This window comes from Bos mutus, chromosome 19, assembly GCF_027580195.1.
Source record: "Bos mutus isolate GX-2022 chromosome 19, NWIPB_WYAK_1.1, whole genome shotgun sequence".
Classification (NCBI taxonomy): Eukaryota; Metazoa; Chordata; class Mammalia; order Artiodactyla; family Bovidae; genus Bos; species Bos mutus.
The window spans coordinates 35,756,050-35,782,971 of record NC_091635.1 but is presented as its reverse complement, the minus strand read 5'-3'; the positions used below and the strand labels follow the sequence as shown (position 1 = coordinate 35,782,971).

At 43.9% G+C, this 26,922-nt stretch overlaps 1 protein-coding gene and 1 non-coding gene across 2 annotated transcripts in view; one reads left to right on the top strand and one right to left on the bottom strand.

The window, feature by feature from the left end:
- The window catches only part of PITPNC1 (phosphatidylinositol transfer protein cytoplasmic 1), a 264,102-nt gene continuing 237,180 nt past the window's right edge, over positions 1-26,922 (top strand). Inside the window, exon 1 of the mRNA XM_005887768.3 lies at positions 1-191. Coding sequence (XP_005887830.1) covers positions 144-191 — 48 coding nt within the window. The 5' untranslated portion in view covers positions 1-143. The remainder of the gene's footprint in view (positions 192-26,922) is intronic.
- On the bottom strand, positions 24,864-24,981 carry LOC138983971 (5S ribosomal RNA). The gene has a single exon (XR_011461334.1). It is a non-coding gene; the product is annotated as a 5S ribosomal RNA (ribosomal RNA).

Below are 26,922 nucleotides of genomic sequence, written 5' to 3'. Positions count from 1 at the left end.
GGGGGGCTGCTTCGCCGACCGGCTCCAAGCACGGGGCTCCCGGCGCTCAGTTCTGCGCCTGGGCGGCAGCCTTGTTGATCTGGGGGAGCCCCCACCCCTGCCCCGCCCGCTTCCCGCCTCGGAGGTCCGTGGCCGGCAGGACCATGCTGCTGAAGGAGTACCGGATCTGCATGCCACTCACCGTGGACGAGGTAAGCGCCGCGCCGGGCCGGGCCTCGCCAGCTGCCGGTCCCAGGCTCCAGGGCGCCGCTTCCCCACCACCGCCTCCCGCCAGCGGGTCCACTGCGGACGGCGGGGAAAACCCTGGTGGAACATTGCCTCCCAAACCGGGAGGCTGGAGGGGGAGGAGGAGGGGAGTTGCTGCTTCCACTTGTCACCCCAGCAAGGAGAGTAACGTTGGGTGGGGCGGTGGACTGCAGGTGGGTTCTTTGGGGGCATCCAGAATTCTGATCGCTGAGGATCAAAATGCGCCAAAGGGAGTTGGTCGTCCCCTTCCTCCAATTAAGAAAATGAAAAAAGCAAACCCAAGAGCTCCAAGCACACCCTGGTAGCGCAACCCTGGGGGGTGGGCATTCCGTTCCCTTGGTGGACCCGGGTTCCCTTCCCGCCCACCGCTAGAAGGTTGGGGTAAGGAAGCAGTCCTTCGCCCTCGGGATTTGGAGGGCCCGGGTCCCGCTTGGGGGCATCTCGGAATCCTTGGGGAGGGGGGAAGTCCATTTGGACTCAGACCCCTTGCCATCGCCGCCAGCCTGGGCACCGCTCCAGCCACGCCCGTGCTTCGAGGCTCGGGAACCTGGCCTCGACCTTTCTCTAACCGCCTGGCTCGGAAACTTTGTGCGTGTCTTGTTTCTTGGGCCGCGGGGAAAGCGGTCTGCGGGCGAGCGGGGAGCGGCGGGGACTGCGGCGCGGCCACAGAGGGGCGCTGTAGCACGCGGGTGCCGGCCGGGCCCCCCGGCTCTCGGGTCCCCCAGCTGTAGGGCAAGGGGCGGGGGACTCTTCCTGGGCTCGTCCTCTACCGGCCGCTCAGGTTGCTTTCTCCGGATCCGCACCCCTCGTCCCCGCCAAGCGGCAAGCTCTATCATTCAGGAAACGATGACTCAGTGAGGATTATTCAGGCCCGGCTTCCCTTTATTCCCCCTCTGCCTCCCTACCTTTTTGGTGATTTCACAATTGCTTAGCGCCTGTCCAGGGACTGCGAGGGAGCTTGAAGCCGTTCAGGGCAGTTTGAAACTTACCTAGTGTGGTTTGGTGTGACAACACACGTGACACCGGCGACCCAAACCGTATTTATGTTTAAATACAGTGCCCTTAATCTCTCCGATATGTTCTTGAGCCACTGCTTTGGGGAAGGGGCAAGGTGCTTTGGGAGAGAAAAAGATTTTTAACTAAGAACGTGGTTGTGCTCCCAAGGGACTTGTCTGCATGTGTCATCTGGAGCAAGTGTTAAGACCCACAGTACAATCCAGGACAAGATCAAAGTAGCTCCGCGTTTGCAAAATGTATCCGAGGGAGGCTGACTGCCAAAAAGAGATCAGCCCCCCCATCCAGTGAACACTCGAGCAGCGCGGTTCTGTGACTTTGGAGGAGACAGCATTTGAGCAAGGTCCTTGAAGGATGGATGCCATGTGGGTAGGCAGACCGTGTAAATCCTGTGGAGAAGCAGCACCCGGCTCTGTGGACAATGGGGCAGCAAATGAATGAAACTGGTTAACCAAAGCAATTTTAGGAATTGTTGAGATCTTCCCACCCCTGAGCCGCTAGGCTGGAGTAGTTCAGCTTGGAGGTGTGTCTGCTTCCACTCCATCTCCTCCTAATGACTTTATTTATTGAGAGGAGTTTGGGATCTCCGGGCAATGCTGGTATGGCATGAAATGCCCAGCGAGGCAGGTGATAGTCAAGAAAGTAACCAACTCTGGAATCATCTATACCACCTGCAACGTCTCTTTATTCTGGTTGGTTCCCTTTTCAGACTTTCTTGAATCCTCAGGCACCACCACTCTTTGTACACTTTTTTTTTTTTTGTACTGAAATAACTACAGTTTTGGTGTGAAGTAATCTTATTTGAGTGGTATAGGTGGAGGCCCTTCTTTTCTTAATGGGCAAATGAAATGAGGCTAGGCCTGTAACATAATGTATAATTATAGCTTACTTAATGTATCATCCATTTGGACCAAAGCGTGATTCAGTATCTGAAAGGTCATATTCCAAAGTAGTTTTCTTCTTTGTTAGAGAAACAGAGGGTGGTTTTGGTTGAGAGAGGTTTCCACGTGGAAGGATTCAGATTAACCAAGTCATGATGCGTGAGGACAGGAGGCCCAGCTTACCAGAGGTTAGACCTCTAAGGTCTGACCTGTAGTGAACCCCACAATCTCCACCATCCACTTTAGCACTATGTCTTCCTAACCTTAAAACTGAAAACTGGGGAAGCAACTGACGTGTCTTCAAAGAAGACAATTGTTGGGGTTTCCCTGGTGGTCCCGTGGTGAAGCATCCACCTGCCAGTGCAGGGGATACAGGTTCAATCCCTGGTCTGGGAAGATCCCACATGCTACAGCGCATCTAAGCCCACGTGCCACAACTACTGAGTCAGCACTCTAGAGCCCACAGGCCTCAACTACTGAAGCTGGCTTGCCTAGAGCCCGTGTTTTACAAGAGAAGCCATCACAATGAGAAGCCCACGCACCTCAGGAAAGAGTAGCCCCCACTCTCCACAATTAGAGAAAGCCCACCTGCAGCAATGAGGACCTAGTGCAGCCAAAAATAAATGAGTAAATATATTAAAAAAAAAAAAAAAAGAAGAAGAAAATTGCCACCAACTTAATAGACGTTTGGAAGCCTCACTTTTGCTACAACTCTTTTCTTTAAAAAAAAAAAAATTTTGGCCTCATCTCACATGCCCTGGGACCTTTGTTCCCTGACCAGGAATTGAACCTGTGCCCTTTGCATCAGACGGGGGAATCTTAACCATTGGACTGCCAGGGAAGTCCCCTTGCTACAACTCTTGATTTGCTTTGGGCTGATTCAGCCTATGTTTTAGGACTTGTCTCTGTTCTAACCACCAGTTAATTAGTAGCAATGTCCATACTTTAAAAAATTAGGCACATGCCCCTGTTTTGGAAAGTCATCAGAAGAACCAACACTATATGTCTGTTCTTTTTCCCTGGCCTTATCTCATTTAACTTCTGGTAGAAGGGAGCGGAAGGTGGACTGGTGTGTTGCCCGCATTTTACAGATGAGTGAACCAGGGTTCAGAAAGGCTAAGTAATATGTGCCGGGCCACACAGCTAGTTACTAGCCAAGCTAAAACCAGACCATGGTTTAAAAAAAAAAAAAAAATTAGTGTTTGTTTCTCCTTACTCAGCTTTTTGTCTGTTACTCATATTTAATCCAGCAAAAAGAAAACAAAAATTTCTTGAAAATTAGCACTTTGAACTAAATGAAAAACCAAAGGCCTTTTAAACGAGTATAGAGAATACTGGTTTCTACTGTTTCACTCACCTTATTTTGACTCATAAAATGTTCCCTAGTTCCAGGAAAGAAGAATAGCTCTAAGAGATCAAGCAAATACAGCTGAATTACAGTCTAGCTCAGAGTGTTGGTGTTTTGTTTTTTAGACATTCATATTCAGAGTAAAGAACTATAAGAAGTAGCATCCCATAGATTCATTTTAACTTAAAAAACCCACTTCATTGGAATATTCTCCTCATTTATGTTCAGTGTTGTTGTCTCTGAACTAAATATAAGCCTGTTGGAAAGTTCTAAACAGCAGAGGTCCCTAGGGGCCAATAGTTGCCTGTAAAGAGACAGTTGTCTTTGTGTTTATTTGGTGATAGAGATTGTAGAATTTTAGACTTGGAAGGGCTGTTACAGATGGTCTAGAGTTGACCCATTTCATTTTGTGGAAAAGAAGACTGGCGCTTTAGAAGGTGCCGTCAGTTAGTTGCCCATCTCATAGCCAAGGTCAAGGTCCAGGCCAGAACTCAGAGCAAAGCTTTTTGTTACAAGCCGGGGATTCTCTCACTTCCCCCTCTGGGATTCTTTGTTGGAAGGAAATATCCCTAAACTGGATGCGTGAATCAGTCTGTAGTGGGAAAGGTGGGTTGGAGACTCAGACGTTGTCTCATTAGGGGAATTTTAGGAGTTCGTCAGCTGCCTGGAAAAGGGTCCAGCGGCTCTCTTTGAAGCTGCTTTTGTATCATAAGCCCGCTGGTTTTCCTTAGATTGCACTTTTATTTGAATGTGTGACTTGATGGAGATTACGGTGGAGTTCAAGGCCTTCCCTCCCAAGCCACTCCTGGATGCTGCCACTGATCCCAGCATCTGACATGGATCCCCATCTTCAGGACGCCGTGGAACACAGTCTGATCACTCCTCCCTGACAGGTCCTTATCAGTAAGATAAGCATTTTCCAAGAGCTAAGCACATCCCAGTATGATCTAAAGCGGGAATCTTTTCAAGTTCATTGCTCATGTTGGTGTTAACACTTCCTGTTCTGACTGCATCAGCATTAATGTCTGGGATTTATTTGTGGTCTTCAGGGATTTGATGCACAATGAAAAACTCCCTCTCCGTGAATTTGAGCAAACTCTGGGAGATAGTGGAGGACAGGGAAGCCTGGAGTGTTGCAGTCCATGGGGTCGCAAAGAGTAGGACACGACTTGCTGCTAAGCTGCTGCTAAGTCACTTCAGTCGTGTCCAACTCTGTGCGACCCCATAGACGGCAGCCTACCAGGCTCTGCCGTCCCTGGGATTCCCCAGGCAAGAACATGGAGTGGGTTGCCATTTCCTTCTCCAATGCATGAAAGTGAAAAGTGAAAGTGAAGTCGCTCAGTCGTGTCCGACTCTTAGCGACCCCATGGACTGCAGCCCACTAGGCTCCTCCGTCCATGGGATTTTCCAGGCAAGAGTACTGGAGTGGGGTGCCATTGCCTTCTCCGGGACACGACTTAGCGAGACTGAACAACAACCCCTCCAAGAAAGAAGAAAGAGAGAGAGAGAGGGGGGGAAAAAAGCACTTAGCTTTTTAACAGAATATCATTGTGTTCTTTGTCCTGGCAGGGAGCCAGTGCACTTTATCCAGGCTCCCCCAAGTCCCTGGAGAATCTTCTTGCGCACATTTCTGAGAACAGATTTGGGATCCGGGTGGTGCCGTCTCTGGAATGACATAAATGAAGATGCCAAAATGACCAGCAGTGCTCCTTTCGCTCCGTTTTAAAGGATTTTTGTGAAATGCATCTGCAAACCTATTGGGGCAGAAATTCTTTAAGAAAAGAGGTTTTAAGTGCGATATTTTCATCGACACTTTGTCTTCTGTACAAGGTGGTACCCTGAAGTGTAAAGGAGAAAGACCCCCTGGATTAATCTCATAGACCTTCTCCAAGGTTCCTCATAAACATAATTTTGGAAAAAATATTTTTTAAGAATGAGCACTATTTTGACTTTTTTTTTTCCCCCGTTAGCTTCATTGGGAGGGACCCAGGTCAGGGTCGATTTCTGGGCTATCTTGGTAGCTTCTCTTGCCTAATTCACAGTTCGGGAATCATGTTGCTAGTGGCTTCCAGTGGGTGCATACTTAGTTGCTCAGTTGTGTCTGACTCTTTGCGACCCCACGGACTGTAACCCACCAGGCTCCTCCTCTGTCCATGGGATTCTACAGACAAGAATACTGGAGTGGCTAGCCATTTCCTTCTCCAGGGGATCTTCCCTACCCTGGGATCAAACCCATCTCCTGCATTAGCAGGCAGATTCTTTACTGTCTGAGCTACCATGGCGGCCCAGCTGTCTCCTGAAGCTCCCTTCTTGGTCGTGAGGGTCACCCAGGAAGTGGGGGGAGGTGGTTAATGGATCAGTGCAAACCTTTTTCACCACTAATGGCACAGGCGACTGGAGCAGATGCTCTCTTCCTGGTTGGTCAGTGTAAGTGATTTTCTGGAGAAAGAACACTGCATTTTCCCTGTGATTTGAGCGTGAATGCCTCCTATGAAACAGATTCTGGGCCTTGAAAGAAAAAAAAATAGCATGCTGTTGTTAACAAAACCCTATTAAAAGTGGGTAGTAATTAACTTTTACTGTTCATTACAAAGGCATGGGGCGAGTTCCGAAGGCTCTTAAAAATCAACTTCAGAGCCCTGTGTCTGATTGCGTATAACTGATATTAAGAGAAAGGGAGGCATCTTCATTTCAGAAGCCTCTCATTTCAGGTGAATGGAGGATACTATTTTTTTTTTTTTTTTTTTTTAAATAGTCTATTTTCAACACTTCCTTGCTCCAGAGTGTCAATCAGGGAAGTGTTTGTGTACACGTGTGTATGTGTACACGTGTGTGTGTGTGTGTGTGTGTGTGTGTGTAGGGTGGAGGGCTCACAAAGATGGTTTTTTTTAAAAAATATAAAAGTGTGTGCACAGTGACAGGCAGTAAATGTGTTTTTCAGGGGCGGCAATTACTGGAAAAGTACGTCGAGCTTCATTGCTTTAGGTGCCTGAGTGAGGACACAGGTGCCCTGGCTAGCCTTTCTGGGCTCTGCCCTGCTTTCTGTTGCCTGGAGGTCTGTGTAGTCAAGTAACTCAGAACATTTTTTTGAAAACTATCTAACACTTCTGCCTCTGTTCAGAGAAAAAGACAGATACAGAAAACAGCTGATTCGTAGCAGGAAGTCAGAAGGTTTTACAAATCTTTAGCAAATTCAGCTCACTGGGAGATGAAAAAAAAAAGAATTTCAGATTGCAGATGGCCAACTGTCTGGCCTTTGTGTCTCGTGCTTGAAATCAGGAATTATGTTGTATTCCTAAGTGGAGATTTTTTGTAGGCTACAGGGCAGACGGAGTCCAAGTGTGCTGTAGCTGTTAAAACTGGAAGACAGTTTGTATCTGGAAAACGTAAAGTTTGAAAGAATTATCTTGGAAGTTTGATTTTTCATACTGTCCACCCTCCAACTTAGGCTTCCCAGGTGGTTCGGTGGTAAAGAATCCACCTGCTAGTGTGGGAACCCCAGGGGATTTGAGTTTGATCCCTGGGTAGGGAAGATCCCCTGGAGGAGGAAATGGCAACCCAGTCCAGTATTCTTGCCTGGATAATCCCATGGACAGAGGAGCCTGGAGGGGTACAGTCCATGGGTTCACAAAGAGTCGGACACAACTAAACGACTGAGCACATACACACCCTCCAACTTAGAAAAGCTTGAAAAGAAAGCCGCTCAGTCGTGTCTGACTGTTTGCAACCCCATGGACTGTAGCCTGCCAGGCTCCTCCGTCCATGGAATTCTCCAGGCCAGAATACTGGAGTGGGTAGCTGTTCCCTTCTCCAGGGGATCTTCCCAACCCAGGGACTGAATCCAGGTCTCTTGCATTGCAGGCGGATTCTTTACCATCTGAGCCACCAGGGAAGCCTGACAAAAACTTATTAACAATTTATACAAACAGGAGCTCAGGGGCGCACATGTCCAGGGGACGCACTTTCCATGGAACCTAATGGGTATAGTGTAATGTGATGACCCTGCAACTGACCAACTCCCTTTGTTAGTCCTCTCAAAGTCCTCAGACCCTGTTGCTGTCGTGCTTGAGAGGTTTTGGTGGTCTTGCAGGTTTACAAGTGGGCATGTTACCTCCTTAGAGATGTCTTTCCTGTCCACTCCATATAAAATAGTTTTCCCCTCTCATTCGCTATCTTCACACATATTTCCTTTGTAGTGTTTATCTTTTTGCTTTTACATTTATCTTAATCTGTACTTATTTCTTTACTTCTTTGTCATCCATCTCCTTCACTGTCTTTTCAACATGTGAGCCACGGAAGAAAATACTGACAAGATCTTTTAACTTATTTTTCTTTAAAATTTTAAAAATATTTAATTATTTTATTTATTTGGCTGCGCTGGCTCTTAGTTGCAACACTCAGGATCTTCGATCTTTGTTGTGGCATGCGGAATCTTTAGTTGCAGCATGTGGGATCTAGTTCCCTGACCAGGGATTGAACTCAGGCCCCCTGCTTTGGGAGTGCAGAGTCTTAGCCACTGGACCACCAGGGAAATCCCTTATTTTTCTTTCATGTAAAGTCTTTGAAATCTGGTGTGTGTTTTCCATTAGCAGCACATTTCAGTCCGCAGTAGCCACTTTACAGTGCTCAAAGGCCATATATGGCGGGTGGCTGGCATATTGGATAGGGCAACGCTGGTGCTTAAACCTTGGGTCTGGCACACAGCAAATGCTTGCTGCATGCATAGATAAAAGAAGCTGAGAAAAATAGGAACCTTTTAGGAAATCTGACCCTCGATGTTTACCTTCACACTTTTTTTTTTCCACGTCAGCTTTGTACCTCTTGAAATGTTGCAAACTAGAGATTCCTTTTTATTAAAAAGCCTCCTCATTTTAAAATTCCACAGCAGTGCCTCTTAGAAATTTGAGGCTGGTCATTCCTGGGAGTTAATGTAATCTGTCTGCCTTCCTCCTAATTCTTGGAGGAGTGTATACTCAGTATCTATTGCTGTGCGACAAATTTTCACAAACTCTGTGGCTTCGAACAATACCCACTTATTATCTCCCAGTCTTTGTGGGTCAGAAGACCGTGTGACCGGATTCTCTGCTGAGGGTCTCCCAGGGTTGATATCAAGCTGCATTTTCTCCTGGAACCTGGAGTTTCCAAGGTCACATGGTAGTTGGCAGAATTCAGTTCCTTGTGACTGCAGGACTAAGTCCTCGCTTTCTTGCTGCCCGTCAGCTAGGAGCCAGCTCTTACAGGCCACCTGCTATTTCCTGACATGGGACCCCCTCCACATTGTGGCTGTCTGCCCCTTCAAGGCCAACAGGAGAGTATTTACTGCAACTTTGAATCTCTGACTTCTTGTCTCTGACATCTACTCTTTTTCAGAAAGACTGGCCTGATAAGGTCAGACCCACCCCCATTCAAGGGGGAAGGAATTGTGCATATACAGGGTGTATACGCCAAGGAGTAGGAACCTTAGGGACCATTCTGCCTACCACAGGGAAATGAGCTGAATTGAAAGTTTCTGTTGGCAGATTCACAGACTTAGAGAATGAATTTATGCTTGCTAGAGTCGGGGGGAAGGATTGGCATAAGGGATAGTTAGGGAGTTTGGGATGGACAGGTACACACTGGTATTTTTTGAATGGATAACCAACAAGGACCTACTGTACACACAGGGAACTCTACTCAATGTTATTTGGCAGCCTGGATGGGACAGGAGTTTGGAAGAGAATGGATACATGCATATGTATGGCTGAATTCCTTTGCTGTCCACCTGAAACAGCATTGTTAATCAGCCATGCATGCGTGTTATGTCTCTTCAGTCGTGTCCGACTCTACGACCTATGGACTGTAGCACACTAGGCTCCTCTGTCCATGGGATTCTCGGGGCAGGATTACTGGAGTGGATTGCCACGCCCTTCTCCACGGGATCTTCCTGACCCAGGGATCAAACCTGCGTCTCCTGCGGCTCCTCTTTGCAGGCGGATTCTATACTGGTGAGCCACCAGGGAAGCCCTTCATCAGTCATACTCCAATACTCCAATATGCAATAAAAAGTTTAAAAAATAGTTTCTGTTGGAGGAAAGTAGCTATTTTTCATACCTGGGAAACTTAGAAATCTGGAAGGTTCAGGTTGGCACTGGGGCAGCATAGAAGTGTTGCTATCACAAACACTTACTGAACTCCTACTCTGCCAGGTGCTTGGCCAGATGTCAGACCAGGTGCCCAGGATAGAGGAGCAAGCAAAGCAGACACGATCCCTACCCTCTTAGAGCTTATAGTCCAGAGAACATTGGAGAGGTTTCCTTGCCATCTTAAAATGGATATTGGCAATGGTTGCACAACTCTGTGTGACTATTAAATACGTTAAAAACCATTGAGTTGATACATAAAATACATCTCAATACAGCCATTTTTTTAAAGAGATATCTATGGATTTTTCCAGCAGAATAGACGTTTATGTTCAGAGAGAGAGAGACATTGATAGTACGGAAATTGAATTATGAATGTGTACAGTGAAAAGTTATGGTCCCTGTCTGCAAGATGACTCTGGTTATCCTAAATTTAGATACCTTTCCAAAGGAGACTGTTCTCTTCTGCAGCAGGGTCGGGGGAAAAGCTGCCTGCCAGGTGTGGACTAGAATGACCACAATTTAGGTCAGAATTTTATTCTTATGGGAAAAAATAGTAATCACAACTTGAGTAGCAGCAGGTCTTTAGGGTACCGAGGGCTAATCATCGACGTACTTCATGATCTTCAGGAACAGCCGCTCTGCCCCGAAGAGGGGACAGAGGCTGGCATCGGCCATCATGAACCGAAGGAATAGTCAGTACCAGGTGGCCTCTTGGGCTGTGGCTCCAAGTGCGTTCCTCTACTTTCTCTGCATGTTGGGCGGAAAGTGACGTGTTGGCAGAATGAATCCTGGACCACGCATTCTGGAGGAGATGGTTCTAGATGGGAGTTGAGTCCTCTGCTTTATTCATCTCTGGCAGATATCCTTAAGACTTTCCATCCTGGGCTTCATTATAAAACAGGCTAAATGGTTGTTTAAACTGTGTGTCAGTAGTCTCTGTCGTGCCATGTGAGGCTGGGCAAGTCTCTCAAGATGACAGAGAGTTAGAAGGAACCCCTTTCTGCCCAGGACACACTAGCTTTACCCATGACAGAGAAAGGAGTTGAGGGTCACCAGCCACTTCCTGGCTAATGGCCTGAGCAACATTATACAGTACTGTTTGTTGATTCAGAAACACGAAAGCCGGAGCTCACCAAGATTTTGACATCAAGTATAAAGTGAGTCATTTTTTCATTTCCCAGCACACTGACAAAAGGCGCCAGCTCTTAAAACTCCTTTTTAGACTTTAGTGGAAGTCGACTCATCCATCTCAACAAGTTAGCTAACATAAGTTCTTGATCAGATTTACCTAAGGGTTCTTCACTTTAAAAAAAAAAAATATATATATTTTTTGCTTCTTTTAAGTTTGGTTGAAGCATGGCCTTCTAGAATTCCTGTTGTTCCTGAGCAAAGAGAAAACATCATCATCCTTTAATTTCTTTAGAATTAATCTGACAATCTTCAGGGTGTTGTTTCTTTCCCAGAATGAATCATCTAGAGAAGTAAGATTGGCCAAACAAATGTAATTTGATGACAACCTGTAAGAATGCCGTTTAAGCACTTAATTTAAGCAATTAATCTCCAAAGGCTGCTCCCCACCCTATGTCACCTACACTTGCACACGCGCACACACACACGCACACACACAGAGTTTAGGTCTGATTATACTTGCTGTATTAAGGTCAGATCCAGGTGTTTCTGAGCATTAGTTTGTGTATTTTTACACTCCAATTAACTGATCTGTGTATTTATTCAGAAGTAAATGTACCAACTAGGGAAAGAGAAGTCACCATGAACTTGTATGCTAATATAATTAAGGTGGGGCTTCCCAGGTGGCATTGGTGGTAAAGAATCGGCCTGCTGATGTAGGAGACTCAGGTTCAGTCCCTGGAATGGGGAGATCCTTTGGAGGAGAGAATGGCAACCCACTCCAGTATTCTTGCCTGGAGAATTCCATGGACAGAGGAGAATGGTGAGCTACAGTCCATAGAGTCGCAAAGAGGCAGACACGACTGAAGCGACTTAGCACAGACCCGTAATTAAGTTATTGAAGCCTTCAAATGCTTTGGGGTCTTATTTGCTGGATTATCTAGAGTTCTCCAAAGCTCTCCAATATTTTCTAGTTTTAACCATCATGATGGGATTTAATAATACTTACTTATTCTTAAAGTGGCCAAGTTTCACTTATCTTTTGACTCTTAAGAGAGTGTTTCCAACTGGTGTAGATGGTTTATAGAGATGGTGGTAGGGCCTCTTAATGAATATTGTGCCTATGCTTCCTAAAAAGTATCATGGAGGACTGAAGAGTCCCTAGAAAGTGCAGAATTGCACTGTTCGCTTTGCCTATCTGAGCCATCTCCGTCTTCATATCTTAGACAGATTGTGAAAGTTGCTTGTCCTGACCTCTCAATCGCAGCAGTGAGGAGCTGGGCAGTCACTCTGTGTCACAAGATCTTGGCTGAATGTGACCTGACAGTCACCTTGCTTTTACATACGTAATAAAATAGCACTCTGTGGCTTGGCAATGCATACCCCATGAAACTTTTCGTGTGGAAAGTAAGAGGTTTAAAAAGTCAGTTTCAGTTTTGTATGCTTGGATTGCTCACAGTCACATTCCACATGCAAAGGAGGCAAAGAGAGCAATTACATATATCAAGTGCTTTCTTACTTTAGTCCTTGTAATGGTCCTGTGAGTTGGATATTATCATCCCATTTTACAGATGTGGATTATGGATGCTTGCATGGCTAGTCAGTGGCAGACCTGGATCCAAGCCCACGCTGGTCAGACATGCAGAGCCCAGAGTCTTTGCTTTCCCAGTTGTGCCTTCTCCAGAATCCCAAAGCTGGAAGGAGCATTAGAGGTTATTTAGTTCTATCCCAATAAGCACACACACACACACACACACACATTTCTTAAAGATTAAATAACTTGTTCAAGATTATCAAAGGAGATAATTGGGATAAGGTAGTTTTCTTGTTCCAGGTGAGCTAACAGTGTGATCCATAAGTTTTATCTCCTATTGAACAATCAACTTTACCCAAGTATTAAACCAAGCGACATTCCCCAGTTTAACTTTGATAAATGAATCACACTCCTCTTTGAAAATAACTTTTATAGTTCATGCTCTAAAAAGAGAACCACCCCTACACTTTCAGAAATTATTCCTTTTAATGGCAGTGACAACCTTTGGCTTTTCATAGACATCAGCAGCAGAGATGTTCACTGATGGGCTCCTGTGGGTTTCTCAAAATTAGTGTCTGGAAATAACAGTGGGAACAGACAAGAGCCACCATGCTTCTGGCACATTTCATTGAACACCTAAAACCCTTCACATGGAGGTAACCAAATCAGGGAGTATGAAAAATGATCGAAATGTGTTGTGTGGTATACTTTCCCTGCCTGCTGAGATGGCTGCCCCTTGGAAACGTGTGTCTTGCCTCTGCCAGCATTGCCTCGGAGGCAGTTTACAAACCACACGCACAAATTCATGTTGTTACTCTAGTGTCACACCTCCTGTGGGGGCTCAGATGAATTTTCCAACTTGAGAAGATTGGTTTTTTTTTTGACAATGGAGCTCTAAAATATTCTTTTCAAAATTAAAAATTGTCCTCCAGAGACGTTTACCATCATCAAAATAATGAACAAAAAAATGCAAACAGACCTACGTTCCACAGCAGAGATTCAAGCATGTTTCACTCTATATCGACACCAGAGAAATAAACATGGAATGCCCTAAAATGAACCATTTGAAGGGGACCCCACTTAATTGGGGGCTTCCCTGGTAGGTCAGCAGGTTAAGAATCCGCTTGCAATGTAGGAGACCGCGGTTTGCGAAAATCCCATGGAGAAGGGATAGGCTACCCACTCCAGTATTCTTGGGCTTCCCTAATGGCTCAGATGGTAAAGAATCCACCTGCAATGCAGGAGACCTGGGTTTGATCCCTGGGTTGGGAAGATCCCCTGGAGGAGGGCATGGCAACCCACTCCAGTATTCTTGCCTGGAGAACCCCCATGGACAGAGGAGCCTGGCAGGCTATGGTCCATGGGGTCACAAAGAGTCGGACACAACTCAGTGACTCAGCACAGCACAGCACCACTTAATTGGATGTGTACACTCAGGTCAATCTTTTTAAAATAATTTTTTTAAATTATGGTATAACATGCATTACATAAAATTTGCCATCTTTGACCATTTTATTTAAGTGTAGAGTGTGACGGCATTAAGTGCAGTCACCCTGTAGCCCAACCATCACCACCATTAATCTTCAGAACTGTTCATCTTGTGAAACTGACACTCTGTACCTATAAACAATAACTCTCCATCCACTTCTCCCCAGCCCATGGCAACCACCTTTCTTCTTTCTGTTTATGCGCTCACTACTCCAGGGATTTGGTCAGCATTTTTTTTTTTCTTTCCTTTAAAGCATTGGTTATATTACTTTGTCATTAAACTCACATATCATTTCCTGAAACAAACTCAATAAAACTTGAATTAACGGAAGCTAACTAGAATTTTTTTTTGGAATTCTGCTTTCTAAGGAGGAAATTGACAAGATGGACCTGTGTCCATATTTGGGGTGGCATTAATGACTTGATTAGTGACCTATGCCTTTGCAGCGACATCTGAAGGGCTTGACAGTTTTAATTCAGGAGTCCTCCTATACTGTAACTTAACACAGAAATCACATTTTTTGTTTGAAATACTTGCTATGGAAGGAAAAAGTACTGGCATATTTTAGAAGTATTTGCAACAGAGTTGGCACTGACAAGTGTTCTATTAAAGTAGAAGGTAGAATAGTTGACTAATAATAATGCTTTATTCCTATACCAGGTAGAAACAGACCTGAATTGGACACTTTTTCTAAATAAAGAAGTATAGTTACAATGTTAGCTTCTTTTTAAAAAAAAGACGATGTTTAATTCAGGAGAAAAAAAATTGTCATTATGACAGCTTATCAGTAAGTTACCTTTATAACATTTTCATTGTTGTCAATCCATTTAGTGATGTCAAAATCACTAGCCAACAACCTGGATTTCATTCGATTTTATAAGATTATGGTCCTGCTGCTCTCAAGGAGCAGTTGGTGTGTTGGACTGTCCAAGAAAGGAGTGGGATGTTGGGACTTCCCTGGTGGTCCTGTGGTTAGGACTCTATTTCCACGGCAGTGGGTGAGGGTTCAATCCCTGGTCAGGGAACTACGATCCTCCATGCCATGAGGTGTGACCAAAACTTTTTTTAAAAAAATACAGTAATGGTGGGTATAAAAATTTTGGTCTTCAGTCTGAGAATTTTGCAGTGTGCCTGGGACACCTTACAGATGTCTGTTTAATCTCTAGTGCACTGAAAACCCAGAAAATAACTCTTGTTAAAGTAGTAATTAGCAGTTTAACCAAATAAGAAAAAACATGATAGATGCTTGAGAAAACAAGACTTGTAATCACCTGCTTATGTGGACACGTAGTTCCGGGAACAGGCGTTATCACTGAAGTCTAAAGTTTGAACTTGAGCCCCCTGGGCATGTCTTCTGAAACGTGTTAAGTTCCCTATGGTGTGTAACCCTGTGACTTGTGCCTACATCAGGAACATTTTGCTGAGCTTACCCTGGTCTAAAATAATGATGATGATGATGCTGGAGCTGAAAAGACAAAGCCATTCATGTCACCTAACATTTATCATCATTCCCGACTATTTCAGCCTCCATAAAAGTGACATGGGGGATAAAAGTGGTGTTCTCAATACCCGAAAAGTGCTGTGAAAATAGACCGTACTTTTGCTCAACACGTTTAAAGATATGAAATAGAGTTATTTAATCCCCCAAGTGCAAAGAGTGTGGTAACTAGAATTGTATTTAATCACTGGGGTACAGAGTGTACTGTGTACGCTGGAGACCCAAATCTTGGACTATTGAAGGTTATGATGAATACCTTTTTTTGATGTTAAGTTTTTCCTGCTCTTAAAAAGGCATCGTGCCCAAAATGAAAAACCTTTAGATTCAGGATTCAATAGTTCACCTCTTTTGGACTGCGTCTGATGGAAACTTGGATGCAGCTGAGTGTAATTATGTTTTTCAGCAGTATGACTTATGGTACTGCAGAGATGGGTGTTTCTTAGAGATTTCTTGCCAAGATTGGCTGAAAAGGAGTTTGGTTGTTGTTTTCTTAAAAAATAGTAATTAGGCTATTAGTTGTCCAAATGGAATAATCCCCCTTAAGCCTTTTCAAGAAACACACTTCCAGAAGGGTCAAGTATATTTAAAATCAGCCATTATTTACATAGTGTTCAGCCTTCTGCCTAAGCTCTTTTAATCAGCTTTTTTTTTTTTAATGTTGGTTATGTCTGTCAGAAACTGTCTTATATTTTAAAGGGATTCAGGTACATGTGTGCTAAGTTGCTTCAGTCATGTCCAACTCTTTTCAGTCCTATGGATTGTAGCCCGCCAGGCTCCCCTGTCCATGAGATTCTCCAGGCAAGAATACTGGAGTGGGTTGCCATGCCCTCCTCCAGGGGATCTTCCCGACCCAGGGATCAAACCTGCACCTCTTACGTCTCCTGCACTGGCAGGCAGGTTCTTTGCCGCTAGCATCACCTGGGAAGCCCCCAAAGGGGTTCAAGAATGGTTCTTATGTCAAAAGCAGCCAGATCCCTAGCTTCACAGAAGTTCATCCCAGAGTCATCTGTTTTTCATCTGCAGAACAGCTACATCCAGTGTCGTCCGGGCCTCTGGACAGTCTTTTCTGTGGATCTGGAGAAGGCACGGCCCATGCACCTTGCAGGCATCTTTCTTTGAGAATGCTTAAGAGCAAAGGAAAAAAAAGAGTTAGGAGTGGTGGCCAGGGCTAATGGATTGTGGTTCCAGGATGGAAGCCAGGCCAGTGTTTTGATCACTGGGTTCAGTGTCCACCTTGGGTGTCTCTCAGATCTCCAGGCTGGGGTAGAACCTGTTCACCCTGATGGAGATGCACTTTGCTGCCACCCTGAGCCCCATGACGTACCTTTTGGGTGTGTCTCATCTTCAAACTGGAAGATCAGCTTTCTCTCCCTGTGGTTGGGTCTTTCTGAAAGGCAGCCCAGCCACACCTTACAAAGTTCATGTTTTAAGTCCTGGTAATTGCGCCGCCTCTCACAATGGGTAACATTGCTAAAATGAGGCATCACTTTCAAACGTGATTTTTCTTTCATTTTCTGCTACCCTTCACTTTGCATTTATCTCCTGCAGCTAGAGTCCTTCTGTTGCCCTAAGTTGGGGTTTCTGGCTTAGGGTGTTGTGGTATGGTGTGGAGTTAGAAGGACTAGTTGAGGCTTTGCTATTTGATTGTCATGAATTGATTTAAGAAGACTGGATTTTTTTTGTGCCTCAGTTTCCTCAATTCTCAATACCCCTCTTTTAAAATGTTTTCGTTCTCATATGATTTTAAAGGTTACAGTTCTTTATGGTTATTACAAAGTATTGGCTATATGCCCCCTGTTGTGCACTACGTCCTTGAGCCTAACTCTTACCCCCTAGTTTGTACCTCTCACTCCCCCACTGCTGTGTTGCCCCTCCCCACTGGTAACCGCTAGTTTGTTCTCTGTATCTGTGAGTCTGCTTCTTCTTTTGTTCACCAGTTTGTTGTATTTTATAGATTCCACATGTGAGCAATATCATGCAGTATTTGTCTTTCTCTGACTTACTTCACTTAGCATAATGCCCCCCACGTCCATCTACATTGATGCAGATGGCAAGATTTTGTTCTTTTTTATGGCTCAGTAGTATTCCCATACTCGTCTTTTTGCCTCCACGAGGGTCTGATCACGTGACATATAAGCCCATCTGGCAAATGTAAGAGACAATAATCATTGTCCCTGTGTGGGTGCTATCTGAACACCTGGTGATCATTCATTCCCTGAGCTGTGCATGAAATGACATGGTCTCATTACCTTTAAATACCTTTATTTTAGAAATCCATCTAGTACAATATTCACTTTTGGAGTCTGTACTTTCCAAATAGCCCGTGGGAAAGAATCCTGAGGTGTCCAGGGGGACCCAAGTTTGTCCTGTGGAAACGTTATGTCATAGTAACAAATGCTTAAGGATTAGTTTATTTCCAGCCCTGCAGAGGCTATAAATTGCTTCCTAAATTTTTATTCTCCAACATCGTGATGTTTGTGTTGCTATGGTGGTGTGTCTCTTGCTTGGGTGTCAAGATTGTCATTGGAAATAGATGGGCCAAAATAACAGCTTAACAGGTGGCTGCGCTTTGTGATGTTGTTTGTAAAACTATTTTATGAAGTCCAATGAGAGTAAATCACACAACTGTGCCCTTTACCGTATTTTGTATTTTAGAACATTCTTTTTTTTTTTTGTCGTAACACATTCTTCCTCTTTCCGTTTTATGTATAACCTTTCCCCTTTATCAAGCAGCACCAAGCTGATTTCCTGTAGTAACACAAGGCAAGATTTCAGCTCATTTTATTTAGCCATGGCTGTCCCTTCCTTATTTTGTGTAATTGGAACCCTCCTCCTAAAAATAATCCTGCTTTTTTTAAATCTGATTCTTTTTATAGTTGATGTGCTCTTTATTTAAATAAACCTCTTTTTAATATGCGATTGATATATATATATATGTTAATACACACACACACACACGTGTATATACACATATATTTGTATACACAGACTTCCTTCCCAATCCCGTGGACTTCCTCTGTTACTGACCTTTCAAAAATACTGAACACGTACTCTAGAGCAAGGGTCAGTAAACTTTTTCTATAAGAGGCCAGATAGAAATATTTTAGAGTTTCAGGCTATAAGGTTGCAACAATTAAACTCTGACCCTGCAACATGAAAGCAGGCAGAGAGTACGTAAATGGGTATGGCTGTGTTCTGGTAAAATTTTATTTATGGACCCTGAAATCTGAATTTCATGTAATTTTCACATGTCATGAAATATTTTTCTCTTGCCTTTTTTCACCCCATGCATAGCTCATGGGTCATATAAAAACAGTGTTGGGTGTCTTCCCTAGTGGTCCAGTGGTTAAGACCCTGTGCTCCCAATGCAAGGGGCCCCAGGTTCAGTCCCTGGTTGGGGAAGTAGATCCCACATGCCACAGGTGAAAAAAATATAGATCCCACGTGCTGCAGCCAAGACCCAGTGCAGCTAAATAAATAAATAATAAATATTAAACAACAACAACAACAACAGGTGTGGGCTGGCTTGGGCTCAAGATATTGGAGGAGCAGTGCTGAAAATATGGAAAGTAGTTACTTCATCACCTTGTGCTCTGTTGATGCTTGAGTATTAGCATCGTCAGTTTTGGAAGCGGCATCAGTTTTGACCGACAAGGTGATCGGTTCAGCCTGGTCTTACCCACGTGACCTCCTGGCAAAGCTGTCTCTGCATCCAGATTTTTGTTTGAAATCTACAAAAACAAGCAGCCTGATAGCAACAACAACTATTATCGTAGGACTTTGAAATGTAAATGTGATGAACAGCATCTGCTGATTTCAAGTTTGACAAAACGTTTTTGGTTCATGCTTCTGTTATTTACTGTGTTAGCTAGTTCTCTTAACTTAGTGCCAGATGTGATAAGCATGGCTTTCTGTCTTGATCCAACAGCACAGCGATTTTTCAGTCACATCCACATCCTAAAATATAGGTCATCACTACTTACCTTGGTTGAAGAAACCAGTAAGCACTTGGGTATGGAGATGAAGCCCTCAATTATATTAATAAGATTAAGAATGGATTATTCCCTACTTCCTCATTAGTTTTAATTTTTTTAAATAAGGTTCTCATGAGATATTTTCTGAAACAGTTTAACCACGATTATAATTTACCATGCAGAGGAGAAAATTTAGTAAATGGTGAAGCCTTTTTTTTTTTTTTTTTAGTGTACAAACGTTTAATTAAAATCATATATCTGGGACTTCCCTGGTAGTCCAGTGGCTAAAACTCTGGGCTCCCAATGCAGGGGGCCCAGGTTTGATCCCTGGTCAGGGAACTAGATCCCACATGCTTCAACTAAGACTCAGTGCAACCAAATAATAAATATATATATATACTTAAAAATAAATAAATAAAATCATATATCTGTCTATGGGGACATTTACTTAGCAAGGCTTTGCTTTTTCACAGGAGAAGGGAAAACAGAGGGACCAACATTTATGGAACTTTCTAGTATGCCAGGACCACTGTGTTTATTACCACATTTCATCTTTGCAGTCATCCTTCAAAGCATTAGTCGCTCGGTCATGTCCGGCTCTTTTTACCTCATGGACTGCAGCCCGCCAGGCTCCTCTGTCCATGGAATTCTCCAGGGAAGAATACTGGAGTGGGTTGCCATTTCCTTCTCCGAGATCCTTCAAAGTGGATCCTTTTATCTACATTTTATAGATGTTGAAACTGAGGCTCACTGGATTTGCCAAAGTCACCCAAAGAATCAGTGGTGGAGCTGGCTTCTGATGCACAGCACTTTGGCTACAAATTTCCATTTGCTTTCCACAGCCAAAAAGAGGTTGCCCCTCATTCTTTATCAAGTTATTTGTGTTAATTTAGATAGTTGATCCTAAAAGGGATATATGTTCCTGAATTTGTTACTGGAATGATATATTTCTGGAGTATATATCTGTAGAAACTGTGATATAAAATAAAAATATTCACCTCCTTAGTGGAAAGAGTATGTTCAAGTTGTAACTACTTGCATTCGCCGATCTTAGGTAAAACTGGAAACTAGATTCAATTTTCGATAACCTTACAGTGATATAAATCTTGAGGGAAGCCTTAATTGTTTTTAGAAAGCTTCTGTGTTTATCTAGACTGTACCTTGTAAAAAAGGCATTTCAAGATGTCATTATATGAATATTCAGAAACTAATAGAATCTAGATAAAAATATGTGATAATCTATAGATATCATTTACGTTGGGGCTTAAAAATACATTACTTCAAGTGAAAAACAAGTCTTGGAAACAAGTTCTTTACAATTCCATTTGCTCTTAATTCCTTAGCCTGAGTCCTTAAAAGCAGATTTATAAAAGGGAGATGAAACAACTTCTCAGGATAAAAATTTGAAACTCTAAAAGTATTGATATTTTAATTGTATGAAATTGATTCTATAATTATAGCTGGTGCTGGGAATGACAAAACCCTTGCTGAAGTTTTTCCATGAGAAAGCTGGTTTTTTGGCTCCCTGGAGCTGGTGGCTTTAGATTATAAGCTCTTTGGAGGATGGTGATTGTCATGCCTCTTTCTAAAAAACTCTCCCTCTTTTTCTTTCTTTTTAATGGTGTTTTGCACACTGTGGTTTCTTAGTTAAGGTTGACTATGAATTTATGGTCATTTAAATTCAGATCACAAGTCTGTTCTCTATGTCTGTATCTCCATTGTGTGTTCTTAGTTGCTCAGTCATGTCCGACTCTTTGAGACCCCATGGACGTAGCCCACCAGGCTCCTCTGTCCATGGGGATTATCCAGGCAAGAATACTGGAGGGGGTTGCCATGCACCTCCTCCAGCGGATCTTCCCAACCCAGTGATAGAACCCAGGTCTTCCACACTGCAGGCGATTCTTTACCATCTGAGCCACTGGGGAAGCATCTTCATTGCTGCCCTGCAAACAGGCTCATCAGTATGACCCTTCTAGGTTCCATATATATGTGTTTTAATAGGATATTTGCTTTTCTGTTTCTTACTTCACTCTGTATAATAGGCTCTGGAGTCATCCACCTCGTTAGAACTGATTCAAATGTGTTCCTTTTTATGGCTGAGTAATATTCCAGTGGATGTATGTACCACTTCTTTATCCATTCATCTGCTGATGGTGGGATGAATTGGGAGAGTAGCATTTAAACATATACTTTACCATACGTAAAATGGATAACCAGTGGGAATTTGTTGTATGACGCAGGGAGCTCAAATCTGGTGTTCTGTGACAACCTAGAGGGATGGGATGGACTGGGAGTGGGGAAGGAGGTTCAAGAGAGAGGGGACGTGTGTATACCTATGGCTGATTCATGTTGTTGTATGGCAGAAGCCAATACAATATTCTAAAGCAATTATCCACCAGTTAAAAAATAAAATAAATTCAGATCCAATTTTTGTGTTGATTGTGGTCTGAAAAACAGGAAAAGGGTATATTAATTGCTCTTTTAAATGTTTTGTTTCTTATTGAATAGTTATGAAGCAATACAGCCATCTACTCATTGCCCAGTTTAATAAGTAGAATGATAGCAAGTTCATTTAGCCCTCTGTGTGCCCCCAACTGATCCCAGGCTCTCCATACACGTGGCATCCCAGAGGAGGTAGTCTTTAACAGCTTGCTGGGGTTTTTCTCTATTAACTTTTTGCCTTGAAATATAATTCATATAACATAGACTTCACTCTTACAGTAAGTGTACAGATCAGCAGTTTTAGTGTATTCACAAAATTGTGTAGCCATCACCACTCTTATTCCAGAACATTTCTACCACTCAAAAAGCAACCCTGTACCCACTGGTAATCACCTCCCCAGCCCTTGGCAACCACTGATCTACTTTCTATCTTTACAGATTTGCATGTTTCAGACATTTCATACAGATAGAATCATGCAATACATGGCTCTCTGTGTCAGCATCTTTGCCTTAGCATGGCGTTTTCATGATTCCTTCATGTTGTGTGAGTCAGCACTTCATTCTTTTTTATAGCTGAATATTACTTTATTGTAGGGATATATCACATTTTGTCTTTACAGTTATCAGTTGACGGACCTTTGGATTGTTTCCACGGTTTCAGTTCTGCTGGATAGATATACCTCGAGGTGGAATTGCTGGGTCTTATGGAAAGTCTGTTTAACTTACTGAGGAACTGCCAGAGTCTTTTCCACAGTTGATGCACTGTTGGAAACAGTGTCAGACTTTATTTTTCTGGGCTCCAAAATCACTGCAGATGGTGACCGCAGCCATGAAATTAAAAGACGCTTACTCCTTGAAAGGAAAGTTATGTCCAACCTAGATAACATATTCAAAAGCAGAGACATTACTTTGCCAACAAAGGTCTGTCTAGTCAAGGCTATGGTTTTTCCAGTGGTCATGTATGGATGTGACAGTTGGACTGTGAAGAAAGCTGAGCGCCGAAGAATTGATGCTTTTGAACTGTGGTGTTGGAGAAGACTCTTGAGAGTCCCTTGGACTGCAAGGAGATCCAACCAGTCCATCCTAAAGGAGATCAGTCCTGGAAGGACTGATGCTAAAGCTGAAACTCCAGTACTTTGGCCACCTCATGTGAAGAGTTGACTCATTGGAAAAGACTCTGATGCTGGGAGGGATTGGGGGCAGGAGGAGAAGGGGATGACAGAGGATGAGATGGCTGGATGGCATCACTGACTCGATGGACGTGAGTCTGAGTGAACTCCGGGAGTTGGTGATGGACAGGGAGGCCTGGAGTGCTGCGATTCATGGGGTCGCAAAGAGTCGGACACGACTGAGCGACTGAACTGAACTGAACTCACATTCCCACCAGTGGTGTATGAGTGTTCTAGATTCTCTGAATCCTAGCCAACACTTGTTACTTTCTTTTTTAAAATATAATTTTAAAAAATATTTATGTATTTGGCTGTGTGGGGTCTTGCTTGCTGCATGTGGGCTCTTTGGTTGGGGCTCGTGAACTTTAGTTGTGGTGCTCCGGCTCAGTAGTTGCACCATAGAGGCTTAGCTGCTCCATGGAAGTGGGATCTTATTTCCTCAAACGGCAATGGAACCCATGTCCCCTGCATTGCAAGGCGAATTCTTAACCACTGGACCCCTAGGAAAGGTCCTACTTTCTGTCTTTTTTATTCTAGTCATCCTTAGTGTGTGTGCAGTCAGAGCTCAGCATGGTTTTGATTTGCATTTCCTTAATGACGAGTATGGAGAAGGCAATGGCACCCCACTCCAGTACTCTTGCCTGGAAAATCCCATGGATGGAGGAGCCTGGTAGGCTGCAGTCCATGGGGGTCGCTAGGAGTTAGACACGACTGAGCGACTTCACTTTCACTTTCATGCATTGGAGAAGGAAATGGCAACCCACTCCAGTGTTCTTGCCTATAGAATCCCAGGGACAGAGGAGCCTGGTGGGCTGCCATCTTTGGGGTGGCACAGAGTCGGACACGACTGAAGTGACTCAGCAGCAGCAGCAGCAGCAATGACAAGTAATCCATCTAGTCAAGGCTATGGTTTTTCCAGTGGTCATGTATGGATGTGAGAGTTGGACTGTGAAGAAAGCTGAGCGCCGAAGAATTGATGCTTTTGATCTGTGGTGTTGGAGAAGACTTTTGAGAGTCCCTTGGACTGCAAGGAGATCCAACCAGTCCATTCTGAAGGAAATCAGTCCTGGGTGCTCATTGGAAGGACTGATGCTGAAACTGAAACTCCAACACTTTGGCCACCTCGTGCGAAGAGTTGACTCATTGGAAAAGACTCTGATACTGGGAGGGATTGGGGGCAGGAGGCGAAGGGGACGACAAAGGATGAGATGGCTGGATGGCATCACTGACTCAATGGACATGAGTTTGAGTGAACTCCGGGAGGTGGTGATGGACAGGGAGGCCTGGCGTGCTGCGATTCATGGGGTCACAAAGAGTCGGACACGACTGAGCGACTGAACTGAACTGAATGACGAGTAATACTGGACATCTTTTCTTGGACCTATTGGCTATTTGTGAATCTTTGAAGAAATTTCTATTCAGGTTACGTTGTCCTTTTATTGTTGGGTTCTAAGAGTTCTTTCTGTATTCTGGATGTTAGACCCTTATCAGGTAACATGATTTGCAAAAATATTCTCACATTCTTTGGGTTGCTTTTTCACTTTCTTGATAATGTCCTTTGAAGTGCAACAGTTTTAAATTTTTATTAAGTTCAAGGTATCTACTTTCTCTTTGATTTCTTGTGCTTTTGGTGTAATATTTAAGAAATCATTCCCTAATCCAACGTCACAAAGATTTATACTTATGTTTTCTTCTAAGAGTTTTATCATTTAAGCTCTTACATTCAGGTCTTTGGTCCATTTTGATGAAGTGAAAGTGTTAGTCACTGAGTCATGTCCGACTCTTTGTGATTCCATGGACGTAGCCCACCAGGCTCCTCTGTCCATGGAATTCCCCAGGCAAGAATACTGGAGAGGGTAGTCATTCCCTTCCCGACTCATGGGTCAAACCTGGGTCTCCTGCACTGCAGGCAGATTCTTTACCGTCTGAGCCAGATTTTTGAATGTGATATAGAGTAGTGATCTAAATTCATTCTTTTGCATGTGGATACCCATTTTGTCCCAGCATCATTTTTTAAAAGCCTACAGCACCAGTATTCCCAGGTGGTCTCCCATCCAAGTACTTCCCAGGCCTGATCCTGCTTCACTTCCAAGATCAGATGAGATTGGGTGTATTCAGGGTGGTATGGCCATAGACTCAGCATCATTTTTGAAAAGACTATTTTCCCCCTTATATTGCAGAACTCAATCTATTTTACTCAACATTTTGATCCTGAAATTGAAACACATGGCCCTGATTCATTCATTTTTATGGCTGTATGCTGCTGCTGCTGCTGCTGTTTACTCGCTAAATTGTGTCTGACTCTGTGACCCCATGGACCGTAGCCTGCCAGGCTCCTCTGCGCATGGGATTCTCCAGGCAAGAATACTGGAGTGGTTTGCCATTTCCATCTCCCAGGGATCTTCCTGACCCAAGGATCAAACCCGTGTCACCTGCACTGGCAGGTGGATTCTTTACCACTGAGTCACCTGGGAAGCTAAGCCCTTATGGCTGTCTGCTGCTGCTGCTGCTGCTGCTAAGTCGCTTCAGTCGTGTCCGACTCTGTGCGACCCCATAGACGGCAGCCCACCAGGCTCTGCCATCCCTGGGATTCTCCAGGCAAGAACACTGGAGTGGGTTGCCATTTCCTTCTCCAATGCAGGAAAGTGAAAAGTGAAAGTGAAGTCACTGAGTCGTGTCCAACTCTTAGCGACCCCCTGGACTGCAGCCTACCAGGCTCCTCCATCCATGGGATTTTCCAGGCAAGAGGACTGGAGTGGGGTGCCATTGCCTTCTCCTTATGGCTGTATAGTATCCTTCATATGAATCTGCCGTGATGTATTTAATTCATTCTTCTATCCATGCACAGTGGGTTGTTTCCAGAGTTTTGCTTTTCTGAACACTGTGGCTGGTAACATACTTGAGCATGTGTTTTTCTTCCCACGTGTGAGAGTCTTTCTGGGGAATATGCTTAGGAGTGTAGAGTTATGCACATGTTTCCCCAAAGTAATTGTAATATTTATGTTCCTATGAGCAATGTAGAAGAGTTTACATTTGGAAAAATTCAGTTTTTAAATATTCTATTTGTTTAGTGTCTCTTTGAAAAGTCATTACCTAAAGGAAAGAAGTAGTAAAATTTGCAAGTGGAATGTGCCTCTTAGGGCTTCTGATATTTTATTAGCAAGAATTGTTCTAAACAAGCAAAAGGCCAAGAGCTAGAGAACTGAGTATCCAATTAGTATCTCTATAAATTTGTAAATATTAGTGTGAGGCTTAAACAGATCTTTATCTGGTTGAGATGATGAAGCTTTTGCTAGTAGTAAATAAGAGTGTGTGTTTGTTCATTAAAGTGACATCACACCAACCTATTATTACTCTCTTATATAGGGTCTGGAGCGACTATAGTATAGCAGTTGGCAGAATCAGGGCACCAAGAGTAGAGGAGGGAGGCTTCCCTTTCTTGGAGCCTGCATATTAGTGCAGAATAGCTATGCTAAGACCAAACTGTGTCCATGGTGATGAGAACCATACCCTATCTCATCCTATAGCATTATGCGAAAATTGACTGACAAAGTTGAGTAGGTGGTACCTAGAACCTTGAAGGAGATGAAAGTGTTCTCTCCTTGTGATTACAGGGAGTTACACCTGGAAAACACAGCAGGCTCTATACTGGACCACCAGTGTGGTCCAGGTAGATGGGTGTCAACAGGGATGGCCATGTAGAAGGTGAAGAAGGGCCTTTGGAAGGCAGACAGATGGGAGATGCAGGCAGCTGACCTGGCAGCATCAGAGAAACATGTGGGAATGTGCTCCAAGTCAGAGTGGGGCTCAGGGACAGGATGTCAGTTACAAAGCAGGAGTGAGGGAAGAGGAGATTGGTAAGATGCCCCAACACTAGGGGCACTCGAGTAGCTCATCAGACCTTGTATTCCAGAAACTGAAACTCTAATACAAGGAGACAACTTGATCTCAGGAATAAGTTGATGTTATGCCTAGTGTCATAGACTGAATGATTATGTCCCTCCCAAATTCGTATGTTGAAACCTAATCCCTAATGTGATGGTATTTAGAAATGGGGTTTATGAGAGGTGATTAGGT